This window comes from Pseudorca crassidens, chromosome 21 (assembly GCF_039906515.1).
Source record: "Pseudorca crassidens isolate mPseCra1 chromosome 21, mPseCra1.hap1, whole genome shotgun sequence".
Classification (NCBI taxonomy): domain Eukaryota; kingdom Metazoa; phylum Chordata; class Mammalia; order Artiodactyla; family Delphinidae; genus Pseudorca; species Pseudorca crassidens.
In genome coordinates, this window is record NC_090316.1 from 6,507,032 (window position 1) to 6,520,745 (window position 13,714).

Genomic DNA, 13,714 nt, shown 5'->3' on the forward strand with positions numbered 1-13,714 from the left:
CTGCTAAAGCTGCGCTATATTTGTCCTGGTCTTTCGTATGTCAGATCTCCAATATCATTTTTTTCCTACTTCTTTATCCTAATTCTTCTGCAGTCTAGGAAGTGACTCTATCTGGACTTCACACTGACCTGCAGTATTGATTCTGCTCTTGCCCTGCTGTGAAAGGTCTTCCACATTAAGCTGTGATATTTTTAATAGCTTTATTAACTCAGATCTTAATCAGTTGTCTTATCTCATCTTTGAGCTTTAATCCTCAGTCCATATTTTCTGAAATTAAATGGCCCAATACAACATGCCACTTAAAACTTCTATTTATTGTGGTAAATATTTTGCAAAGATAAAATTCCTTGATGTCTCTTCCTTGAGAATTTTTTCAATGTCTTCTTTTGTGTCATGGAATTTTTTTCTGTACGCCACTCATCAGTTTAAGGCCTGCCGCACGTCCCCAGTGTGTGTGGACCAGCCTTGGATCCTTTCAGAGTCCACCCCAAACTTCTTAGGATCTTCTGATCCAATTTCAGCTGTAGGACTGGATGACAGACCATTTCAGTAGCCCAGCAGCCTGAGCAGGACATCTTGCCTTGGGGCCTTGGGCAGAGGAGTTTTATTTCTTCCTTCTCTGTGTCGGTAAAGCCTTTCTTTAGGGGGTCAGTCTTCTCTTCCTAGATTTCCAGTTGGTCCATCTTCCACTATAGGTTTCTGTATCCAACCAATCCGGGTGCACCAATCTGGGAAAGAGCCCTACTCATCAGAGGGAATCTCCGAGACTCATGGTTTCTCTTGGTTCATCTGCATTTAACCTTGACTTTCTAGTGAAGTTGCCCCCCAGTTTTTCTGGGGCTCAGCCCTGGGACCTCAACTTCAGAATGTTAAGTGGGGATCTGCCAGGGCAACCTCTCCTCCTTCCTGAGAGATGGAACCCCCATCTCACATCGCGCAGACATTCTTGGGCAGCTGGGGAGTTAAACCTTTGGTATGTTTTGTCTCTGCTCTAATCAGCTGCTCTTTACCCTAGAACGAGTGTAAATACCTCAACAATTGGTGGCATGTGAGAATCACTCTTCTGTAATGATCAGTCTGTTCCAGGTTTTCTTTTTTTCTTATAGTTCTTGGCTTATGTTAGCTGGTTTCTGGAAGAGGTATAATTAGATACCTATGATGAAATAAGATGGTGAAGATTTAACTAGGAAATCAGCAATGGATCTTAACGCTTATTTGAAATAACGCATCTCCTGCCAGCCTCATAGCTGGCATAGTGATTGGAGGATAAAATGAGAGGATAAATGTGAAAGGACTTTGAAGGCTGCTAGGAACATTATGCAAATACAAAGTTGCTTTGTTACCGCCACATTTTATGAGACCAGAAATCAGTAGCCTTGTTGGAAGCAAATGTGAGTTGCGAGTTTTTTAAGGAATGTGTGATAATGGAAGATGGTTATTTAGGTGAAGCAGAGAGCCGTTCTATTTCTATGTGTTTCGCCCTCTCCTTTCACAGCAATAGATCTGAAATAGAGGTTGGTCTCGTTCTTTATCCCTGCAAAGAGAAGGCTGGCCTGAATTTCCACTTTAGACTGTTTCTTACAGTGCCAAGAGATTGTTTCAGCCAAGGAAACTAATCTGCAGATAGGTCTGCCCACGCACAATGCCCAGCAATGGGGGCAAAGGCTTTAATTAAAATGGAAGAGTTGGTCATTTCTGGCCTATCTGGGAAACTTAAAGTTGATGTGGTTTGAATGAAAGTAATGACTTTTGCTTAAAATGCGAATATTAATGCAAGAAAGAACCTGGGTTTGATGCTGAGTGCAACTGAAAGAGATTGTAATTCCTTTTTCATGTTTTTTTCCCCTGAAAGGAATGGTCCTTTTCCCTCTTGGAACTCTGTAAGGTATACATTTAACATATAAGGTATATATATTTTTCTTTTAAGCTCCTTTCAGTTGGCTTTTTAAGCTCTTAAAAGCAGTGTAAATTTTAGATCTTAATGCATCTTTGAAAAAGTCCTAGGGGCTTGCTATTGTTCGTGTTTATTTGGATGACATATGCAGTTTCAGAAGTAGCTTTCTTCCAGGGCTTCTCAGTTTGGTTGTCTGGACAGCACTTACCATCCCATAATCCAGCGGTCCACAGCCCGCTAGGGACAGGGCCGCACAGCAGGAGGTGAGCGGTGGGCAAGCCAGCGAAGCTACTTCTGCCGCTCCCCATGGCTCGCATTACCGCCGGAACAGTCCCATTTTTCCCACCCCCTCCCCGACCCCAGTCCGTGGAAAAATCGTCTTCCACGAAACCGGTCACTGGTGCCAAAAAGGCTGGGGACCGCTGCTGTAATCTCCATTCACACACACAGAAAGCTAAAGTGACCACACTGTGAAAAGTACACATATTTACCATTGAATTTGTACGTACCAAAATCAAGTTTTCGGTTTTGAAGTAGCACGTGCTACCCTTGGGTTAAGTAGGCTCCTCTAAATAACAACTATTGCAATGAAAAAAATATGCATTTTGAATGTTGATAAGGGTAGATGGAAATGTGGTCAGTTATATCAGTATATGTTAAATGCATTCCAGATCAGTGATGCTTTTTACTAATTACAATTATTTTGCATATAAAGTAGACTTAATGAGGAATTACAAAGGCTTGAGCATTGTGAAGTTATTATTATTTTTATGTTAAAGATGAATCTGTTATAAAAATTAAGAAGGAAAACCATCCCGCCTCCTTCTACCCTAATAAATCATGCTTTTTTTCCTTTTCCCTTGCCACTTCTTCTTGGTATACTTATGAATTTTTATTTGTCATCGGGGGAAGGGTAAGCTGTGACAAAGCGAGAGAGAGGCATGGACATATATACAAGCCATTCTGAGTTTAGCATTTTCCATCCAACATTCATTACGTAGAAAGCATTTTTTTCCATTTCCAGTTGAACATAAGGGCATTGACGGCGGCTTGAACCCATCCCCTGTTGTCAAAAATGTAGCTGTCTCCCAATTTATTTATTTATTTTTTGTTCCTATTTTGATAATGCTGCAATGAACGTCTTTGCTCAAATTTAACTGTAACTTTTTATGGGGAAGGTTTTGTTTTTAGAATAAATGGAATGGAATTTCGGTGCCAAATTCCAAGCAATTTCAGATGGTTAAGGGAAGCTGAGAGGAGGGTAGTTAAGAGAAGTCATTTGGAGGAAGATGCAGTAGGTGACTCGGTGTCCTGTCAGGACAAAGGGATGAGTGTACCAGGAAGAAAGGGGAGGGCTGCTGGAGAGCTCCAGGGCTGAGGCAGGGCGAGCTGAGAGCACCTGGAACATTCTGCTGGGAACCTCTTTCCCTTTGTCAACCAACATGATTTGTGGCTTTGGGTTTGAATCAGACTCACTGGGACTCCGTGCTCCTCTCACTGGGGAGTGGACTGTCATTGGGGTTGTTACTTCCTGCCTGAAGTCAGGGTGGGGAGGCCGTGTCTCCAGCCTGGAAAAAGCAGCAGGGGGAAAAGAGAACCAGGCAGAACGGATGCGGCTAAATGGTGAGCCAGCACGCCTCCCCCATCAATCTACAATCAGGTTGTGTTTGCCAAGACTCCGTTTCTTTTCACCCAGACACTGGGGCAAGGCAGTCCTTCCATCAAACCTGGAGGCTGGGAAGCTGAAGGAGAAAAACTAGCCTTCGATGAACAAAATCACGAAGAAGGCTCGTCGAACCCAGCATCGCTCATCACTAATGGCTTCATACCCGAGCTGCCCTTTTACTCCCTTTTGTTTTTTTCTTCCAGCTAATGGGTTTTTACTAGTTTTGTCAAACTGCAAGTAAATAGCCTAGTGAACTCTGTCTTTGCTGGAAATAGTCTTTTTGAAAGAAATGGTTTATTTTAGGAAAGAGGGAAAAAAAGCCCAAGCACAAAACGGGCTGCATTGTGAGATTTCCAATCTTGCCATGATTTTGTTCCCTGGGTAGATCGATGCTGCAAGGACTGTGATAAGAAGTTCTTCTATGGTAACAAATGCAAAATTGAAAACCTACTTCAGCCCCATTTGAGCGCACGCTGTTATCACTTTGTCTTTGCACCAACTACCTTCTGTGTGTGCGCTTCACCAGCCAGGCTCTGTGGCCACGTTCACCGTCCTGGAGATTTTGACATCTTCTTTTTTTTTGTTTTGTTTTGTTTTTTGGGTTTTTTTTTTTTTGCCGTATGCAGGCCTCTCACTGTTGTGGCCTCTCCCGTTGCGGAGCACAGGCTCCGGACGCGCAGGCTCAGTGGCCATGGCTCACGGGCCCAGCCGGTCCGTGGCATGTGGGATCTTCCCGGACCAGGGCACGAACTCGTGTCCCCTGCATCAGCAGGCGGACTCTCAACCACTGCGCCACCAGGGAAGCCCGACATCTTCTTTTAATTTTATTATTTTTTTGACTATAGCAGTATTCCTAATATTCCCACTACCCCTTACCTCCAAAAACCCCACAATCCTGTAGGAAAGGTGTACACATTTTAGGAATCAACATATTTATCTGCAAAAGGAGAAGTGCTAGTTTGCATGGCATCATTCTCAAAAATATGCAGAAACTAAACAATGATGTTGAAATCGCCTGACACGGGTTCATATAGGGTTCCATTTCTCTGTCTTACCAATCTTCCAGGCAAACAAGACTCCAGATAACCTTGATTAAAACTTAAGGTAGTGCTTCCCCGGTGGCGCAGTGGTTGAGAGTCCGCCTGCCGATGCAGGGGACACGGGTTCGTGCCCCGGTCCGGGAAGATCCCACATGCCGCGGAGCGGTTGGGCCCATGGGCCATGGCCGCTGAGCCTGCACGTCCGGAGCCTGTGCTCTGCAACCGGAGAGGCCACAACAGTGAGAGGCCTGCGTACAGCAAAACAAACAAACAAACAAACAAAACTTAAGATACAACCTGGAAAGGACTATAAATATATTTTAAAATCGCACTTCAGTACTTTTTTACGTCTCTAGTATTTTTCATGTTCTGATAGCACTTTAAAACCCATTTAAAGACCTTAGAAGGGTCCAGGGACTGTTTGGAAGCACAGTCTTCGGGCTCCAGGAAAAATGAAGGAATTAAAAAAGTGATAAATGAGGAGAACCAGACAGAAAGGATTTACACTACGTCCTGTAAACAAGATGCAATTTGCTGTGTATTCTCTGAAAATCACTTTGCCTTTGTGGCTAATCCATGAAGGCAAACCATTATTCAGGAGATTGGCTAGAACCCAATTGTAAAGAATGACAAGTGGAACCAAGGACTGGAAAAGGAGGGAAAAAATCTCTGAGTAAAGGAAGGGGATGGGGGACTTGGAATCCGGTAGCAAAGGATTCAAGGAGAATTCATATTATAGAGATCACATAGAACTCGAAGTTAGGACTGATGCAGTCTGCAGTGAGCGATGTTTAGCGTTATGTGGATTACAGTGTTTCCTATACAATGTCCCATTTGATTCTCATGGAAACCCTAATAAATATCATTGTGTTCATTTTGTACATGGAGAAAGTGACACTCGTTTTGGCTACAAATTAGAGTAAGTGACTTGTTCGATATCACGACTTGTTCGATATCACGACTTGTTCAATATCATGCAGCTAGAAAGTGGTAGGGCTGGAACTGGGGTTCTGAACTTCTGACTCTTTTATTGGTGTTTTCAGCCCACCATCCTGCCTCAGGTAGCAACTTAGAAGTTAGAACTGCAGTGTTGTTTAGAGGTGAGGGGAGTTTGGATGGGCTTTCACTTCAGCGAAGGAGGAAAGATGGAAATAAGAAGGGCAGGAATAGAGACGCAGACGTACAGAACGGACGTGTGGACATGGGGGTGATGTGGACATGGGGGTGGGATGAACTGGGAGATTGGGATTGACATATATATACTACCATGTGTAAAACAGCTAGCAGGAACCTGCTGTATAGCACAGGGAGCTCAGCTCGGTGCTCTGTGGTGACCTAGAGGGGTGGGATGGGGGGGTGGGAAGGAGGTCCAAGAGGGAGGGGATATAGGGATACATATAGCTGATTCACTTCGTTGTACAACAGAAACTAACACAACATTGTAAAGCAACTATACCCCAATAAAAATAAATAAATAAGAAAAAGAAATAACCCAGAAAAGGCAAAAAATAAATAAGTAAATAAAGAAGGGGTCGGTTTCTCCACACTGGACACAGAGCAGTCAGGACAGATGGAATTCATAGTCCTGCTGGCCTGCAGGAGGTGGGGCTTCATTTGTTCAGTTGCATCTGCCTGCTTGCGGGGAGCTTGGCTCTGATCAGGCTTTGGTTGGAGGTGCCGTGTGCGTGTCGCCATCCCAGGGCGGCGTTGTCCCTGGCTCCTTAGGGCAGGGCAGCTGCAGTGAGAGAGGGGCTGGGGACCTAGCTCTTCATCACAGTTGATCCTTGTATTATTCCCTCTGCTGACCTGGTCTTACCTTTGAAGACAATTAAACATTCACTCCAGGCTAAAAGATCCCAATGGTGGGCTTCCCTGGTGGCGCAGTGGTTGAGAGTCCGCCTGCCGATGCAGGGGATGCGGGTTCGTGCCCCGGTCCGAGAAGATCCCACATGCCGCGGAGCGCCTGGGCCCGTGAGCCATGGCCGCTGAGCCTGCGCGTCCGGAGCCTGTGCTCCGCAACGGGAGAGGCCGCAACAGTGAGAGGCCCGCGTACCGCAAAAAAGGAAAAAAAAAAAAAGATCCCAATGGTTTCGCCTTTCTTCATTAACTCTGTTTTCTAATCCTGAAATTATATTGGCTTGATGACCTTGGGCAAGTCACTTAACCTATCTGAACCTTCACCCCATGGGACCCATAGGAACCTGCTCAAGTGTTTTCTTTTTTTTCAGTTTTAATATTTTTTAATTGAAGTGTAGTTGATTTATAAAGTGTTAATTTCTGCTGTGTAGAAAAGTGATTCAGTTACACATATATATACCTTCTTTTTAAAATATTCTTTTCCATTATGGTTTACCATAGGATATTGAATGTAGTTCTCTGTGCTCTGCAGTGAGAACCTTGTTGTTTCAAGTGTTTTCTAAGCAAAGTCCTTTTGGGCATTTGCAGTCACTGGCTATGTGTCCAAGGATTCAGAATGCCTTCTCTTTCACAGTATCTGCTTCTGCTTTTTCTTCCCAGAGTCGAAAACATGCCAGTAAAGTCCGACTATACTACATGCTTCACCCCAGGGACGGTGGGTGTCCCGCAAAGAGGCTCCGATCAGAGAATGTGAGTATCTGATGCCACATGTTATCCTTGGATAATTTGTTCTGTTTGCTAAAAACTTTGCAGGTCTGGGAATTGCAGTTATGTCCAGCTTAGTGGGAAAGCTAAGTGAGTTGAAATCGTTCACATTAAATATTACAGAAAATATGACATGTAAGCAAGTCTTTTCCTTTTTTCCTGCCAGAACTTGCCAGTATGGGGTTGAGAGACTTTTTGATGGTACTGTGCTGGGACCTCACATAGAAAAGAACAGACAGAGGGGCTGAGACAGACAGAGGCTGGCTGAGGGGAGGCGGGCACCTTCAGAAGACATGACCTAAGGGCAAACCTGTCAGAAAGATCAGATGCTTTGCTTTCTACATAATGTATGTTTCCTTTGGTGTGTAAAGCAGAATGCCATTTGTTCATTTATAATGAAAGCTGTGCACATCTTGCAAACAAAAATATTCAGGGCTTTGATCAGCGTCACTTTTCCCTGAGGGAATGTTTACTTAGGGAGACAAATGACAATTAGAAAGTTGCTCTGAGGGTTTAAGGTCAGAGCAAAGGGGTTCCCTTAGCCAGGCCAAGGCCAAGACTGATGAGAGAAATGCTGCTTCCTCCCACCAGGGGACCCTTTTCCTAATGAGTGGAATATTCTTATCCACCCATGGCAGAGACCCTCCGTGATAAAAACTGCCGATGAAACACAGAAACTCCTCACCCTTTGAGGGCTGAGAGGCTGAGGATGTAGAGTCCACACCCCACACTCTCGCTGTGCTTGTGATCCTGTTTTCCTTCTGCTGCCATATCGATGCCAGTCTTATTAAAAATTAATACATGATCATCAAGGAGACTGGACAAAAACTGTACTTGTTTGTTGTCACAGAAGAAACAGAGAGAGAAAGGTGACTGCATGTGACCAAAGGGAGCAAGCAGCAGAGCTGGCAGGGTCCACAGGTTCTGAGCCTGTGTCTAGCATCACAGAATGAGGTGCTCGCATATAGACTCATCTGGGTGCGGTGGATTTTTCTTCACTGCCCACTGAGGAAACAGAGACACGTAAGCCACAGACCTGTGGCTTTAAAGAGACTTAAATATAATGAGAGAGGTTAACATTGTATAAAAAATAGCTCTGATGCCACAGTGTAGGTGTTTGTTAACATTTGTACAAAGCCCCATGGAGACAAATGGGTGAGTCATGCCAGGGCCATCCGACCAGGGAAGGTGTTACTGCAGGTTTGGCATGTGAGCTGGGGTCTTTGGGCTTGGATGGGTGGTACCAGATGGAGACATGAGAATGGGGGAGGGCAGGTGTTTTCTTGGGTGCATCCCTGGCCAAAGAACCTATTAAGACACAGGACAGTTGGCCTAAGTCAGCTTTTATGTGATCTCAGAATCCTGTAACCACGTGGGAGTCCCGCCCTCCATCAGCTGTCTATTAACAGAGAGAACAGAATGAGGTTTTTTATTTCCTCTTGAAATTATTCAGTGATGTATCCCTTTATTCAATAGCCATTTAGCGTCTAATGCTGAGAGTCCGAAACAATAGGATTCACGGACAGTTGACAGTTAGCTCTTGGAACACAGATTATTTTCTATCCACTCAAATTCTAATCATGAATGTTGCACTGATATCTGAGCTCCTAGCGAGTAATCCATCAGGTGTAGGGGAGGAAAACCTTTCCTTTCTAGGTTCCTTGGCTGGTCTAATAATTAAAATGACATAAAACACATGAACAGAAGAACAAATTTCCTTTCATACATGTGGGAGCCCCAAAGATAGGAGACTCAGGGAGGTGACCAAAACAGGCAACTTTTATGCTTTTTAGACAAAGAAGCAAAGCAATAAATTTGTGAGTAATTGACACGACAAAGGCTTTTGGGCTTGGGGTAGCAAATTAGTGAAGGAATAACAAGGTTGGTTTATACAGGCTTCTCCCCCCCCCCGAATTCCGTATCTTTGGTGATACGGATGTCTGTCTACCTCCTGGTACAGGGAAGGTGCCTTTTACATGGGAGATTTATTTCCTGCTTTCAGGGGGACAAAGGATGGTCAGAGTATCCTTCTTGGACCTTGCTGTTTCTTAAGTAGCTCCATTAAAATCAATATGCCAAAGTGGCTTATTTGGGGGGGGTTGTTTCTGCTCCCCTGCACAAGCAAACAGAAAGGGGCGCTGTGACCCCAGCTGTGACCTTGAGGACACGATCTTTGCTGCTCTGGTCGGATCCATGTTTCACCCCACTCAGGCGCCGGTTCTGCCAGGCTCTTTGGGGTCAGTTGATAGAGGGGAAGAGGTTCAGATTTTACAGAAAGAAGTGTTTGCAAGGGTACTTTACCAAAGGCCCCTTGGAGAACTTTTTCCTGGATTTTGAAAACTTAGCTCTACCAGTGATTTGTTGATTGAATCATTTTCTATGACTTGTTACTCATTGTCTGGAAGCAAATAAGTAAGTAGGAAAAGCAACATAATGATCTTACTTTTTGAAAGAGATGGTTGTTGCCTTAATAGGCTGTACGGACATTTCACAGGAGGAAGAGATCATTTCCATTAGGCGTCTTGATGCATTGGATGCTGTGTGGAAGGTACCCCCAGCCCCTCTCCAGGGCCCTGAGAGTTGATGTTGGTAACTATTTGGGCCAATGTTCTCTGGTACAGACTCACACCTAAGGGTTGAAAGACTAAATACACAAATCGACAATGGCCAGAACATATCTAAAAGTAGAACTGTGACCCACAACCTGCAGCAACCAGTCCAGAAAACCAACCCATTGATATCCAGTAACTGGCCCAGAAGCCTGCCTGCTGTGAGTCAGACTTGTAGGAAGTCAGACCACCTCTCTAGTGACAACCCAGGAAGTCAAAAAATAGCCCTGTAACAATAGGCCTCGAATGGCCAGGCCTGATGAATAGCTGACAGCTTCCCTAATTTCTGTCCCTGTTTCCAACTTAGGACCAACCAGAAAAAGCCAAATATGTACCCCTAACCAATCACATAGGCTGCCCCATTCTAGGTGGCCCACCTGCAGTTTCCCCAGGCCAACAGCCTCCAATCAGGGCACGGGTGAAACCTACCCCTTTTCCATTATGAAGCTCCTCTCCACTTCTCTGCTTGCCTTCGAGTCTCCTCCAAATGCAGGTGATGTTGGCTGGCTGTCTTGCTATAGCCTTTCTTGTTCCCATTTGGTGGTTGTTTATTTCCACAGGGTGGTAAAATGGGGATGAGGGTATGAATCTCTAAAGTACAGGTTCATCCTAAGACTCAACTGAACTAATCCGTTTATATAGCACTTTGTTTGCAAAGTGCTTTCTGAAGGCATTATTATTATTTTTTATTTGGCTGTGTCGGGTCTTAGTTGTGCTTGCAGTGCACGGGCTTCTCTCTAGTTGCGGCACGTGAGCTCTCTAGTTGCAGCGCGTGGGCTTAGTTGCCCTGCAGCACGAGGGATCCTAGTTACCCGACCAGGGGTCGAACCCACGTCCCCTGCATTGGAAGGCGGACTCTTAACCACTGGACCACCAGGGAAGTCCCTCTGCAGGCATTGTTATTACTGATCCTCTCTCCACCAGCACCTGTGATCTTGGGAGGATGTAATACTTTGGTCCACTTGCCTCTCCAGTCTTGCCCATTCTCCAACTCCCCTGCTCCCAGGGTCTGTGGTTTGCATCCTAGTGTTACTTGATTGAGAACACTTTTATGCCTGCCCTGAATATCCAACAAAAGGAGTGTTTCTGAAAATAGAAAACTTGTTGTTGATTTTCCAAACCCTGACCACACATGAACCTTGGGCCTACAGTGATCCCTAAAATTGATGGGTAATGGCAGCCTGGGAATACACAGTAACTCTGAATTTACCTACAGATGAACAGAAGCGCCTGTTATTTTTCCCAGGGCCATTGCCATTTCTATTCCAGGTCATTTGACCTTTTGTTGTCGTTGCTTTTTAAACACTTATTTTCATTTCTGTCTTCTGGCCTTTCCAGCATTTTAAATTCCCTGCTTTACTCTGTAGAATCCTCATTTGGGGATTCTGTGTTTTTTCCCTGAAATTTTAGAGCAGGACATTGTCCCCTTGAGGCCACAGAGTAAAATTCAATGCGAAATAAATTGTTAGAGTTGATTGCCTTAGAGAAATGTTCAGGAATCCCACGGGCATGAGAGCCAAAAAGGACTTTAAAGATTATCTAGTCCACCGAGAGCTTCGGTATTCTACCAATGGTCCTTTTTATTATCTTCTCACTCATGGGTCACATGCTTTGAAAAAAAAAATGTCTGCTTGGGAAATAGCACTTTTTTTTTTTTTGCGGTACGCGGGCCTCTCACTGTTGTGGCCCCTCCCGTTGCGGAGCACAGGCTCCGGACGCGCAGGCTCAGCGGCCATGGCTCACGGGCCCCGCCGCTCCGCGGCATGTGGGATCCTCCCGGACCGGGGCACGAACCCGTGTCCCCTGCATCGGCAGGCGGACTCTCAACCACTGCGCCACCAGGGAAGCCCCGGGAAATAGCACTTTTAAGTTAAAAAGGTGATTTAATTTTACTTTTATTTTCATTCTGTAAAGGTAAGTAACTGCCAACCCAAATTGCCAGTTGGTATTAAATAAACAGTGTGTTTACATGGAATTAATGCAATTTCTTCTAAGTGGAGAAACTTGACATTTGGTTAGTGTGATTGAACTTATCACTCCTAAATATTTATATGGTTTCCCTTAGGTCTGAAATATTCAGCGCAGCTTGAGAACCTCCATTATCACGTTCACAGGCCCCTAAATATCCTGGGTTTCAGGTTGGGAGGACTTGATATAACCTCCCTCCCACCCCGTAATTACAAAGGTGAAAATAAGGCCCAAATAAATACCATGACTTGTCCAAATTTGTCAGGCCTGAGAATAAGACCCTCCCGGCTTCCCTAAATCTTATTCCTGGGCTTCTTCCACGTATCTTGAAATTGTATCTTATTTGGAGTCATGGAAGCCATTGCTGGGTCCATAGCCAGAGAATATTGCTGTTCTGGGGCAAAGTAATAATAGTAACTGGCACTTATCAGGTGCTTCCCACTTAAGTTCTAAATGCTTTATACACATCAACACATTTCATCCTCACACCTCCTGTATAAGGCAGGAGCTAGCATTATCCCCATAGAGAAGCAAACTGAAATCGAGATTAAGGCATTTGACTCTGGTCTTACAGCTGGTGAGTGGCAGAGACAAGGCTAGGAAAACATAAAACCCAACAAAATAAAATTCCCTCTGGCCCTGCAAACTAGCTAACCATGCCACTCCCAGAGACAGGTGGTGAGCATCTACTAAGTTTTGGGGGCACAAAGATGGAAGGGCATGGAACCTTCCTCAACAGAAATCAGGATCTAGTCGGGGCTTCAATGTGCAAATCATGTCTTTTCATACAGTGTGCTAGGCACTACCCTAAACATGTGTCCAGGCTACCATCCACAAAAATAATCAATAAACAATCTATAATAGGAATAGCAAAGAGTTTTATTTGAGCCCAGAACACAGCCTCTCAGACAACTCTGAGGAACTGCTCCAGAGAAGCTTGGTTTTCAGCACAGTTTTTTTTGCGGTACATGGGCCTCTCACTGTTGTGGCCTCTCCCGTTGCGGAGCACAGGCTCCGGACGCGCAGGCTCAGCGGCCATGGCTCACGGGCCCAGCCGCTCCGCGGCATGTGGAATCCTCCCGGACTGGGGCACGAACCCGCGTCCCCTGCATCGGCAGGCGGACTCTCAACCACTGCGCCACCAGGGAAGCCCTCAGCACAGTTTTATGTCATGTCAGAACTAAGAGCATCAAACAGATCAGGATACCTTCCGTCAAGGTTTCAGAAAAAAAAAAAAACACAGAAGAAGAAAACCCACCACCACATAACACAGTGAGTCAGTATGGCCTTGGCGCCTGGGAAGGGGGTCTTATGGAAGGAGCACGAGCATTGGTGTCCCAGGAATGGAGACATTTCATCTTTATTTTTAACATGGACATTCTTTACTTTTGGTCACTGTGCCCTTTTCTTTAATAATTAAAGCAGATGGGGCTTCCCTGGTGGCGCAGTGGTTGAGAATCGGCCTGCCAATGCAGGGGACACAGGTTCAAGCCCTGGTCTGGGAAGACCCCACATGCCACGGAGCAACTAGGCCCGTGAGCCATAACTACTGAGCCTGCGCGTCTGGAGCCTGTGCTCCACAACAAGAGAGGCCGCGATAGTGAGAGGCCTGCGCACCGTGATGAAGAGTGGCCCCCGCTTGCTGCAACTAGAGAAAGCCCTCGCGCAGAAACGAAGACCCAACACAGCCAAAATAAATAAATTAATTAATAAACTCCTACCCCCAACATCTTAAAAAAAAAAAAAAAGCAGATGTACAGCATAAGTTTGATAGGCCACAAACAGGCTGTTTTAGTTAGCATAAAATTCACGTTAACTTCTGTATAAGCCAGAATGACTTTCCCATACCTCAATATGTGAAAATTTCTTTTCTCACTACCATCTGGGCACAGGGGAGGGGTCCCCGATCTCTTCT

General features: G+C 45.1%; 1 protein-coding gene across 3 annotated transcripts in view; it reads left to right on the forward strand.

The window, feature by feature from the left end:
- ZMAT4 (zinc finger matrin-type 4) overlaps window positions 1–13,714 on the forward strand; it is a 346,711-nt gene that overhangs the window by 126,821 nt on the left and 206,176 nt on the right. For all 3 annotated transcript variants that reach the window (XM_067722052.1, XM_067722051.1, XM_067722050.1), the window contains exon 3: window positions 7,118–7,207. In XM_067722052.1, coding sequence (XP_067578153.1) covers window positions 7,118–7,207 — 90 coding nt within the window. The remainder of the gene's footprint in view (window positions 1–7,117; window positions 7,208–13,714) is intronic.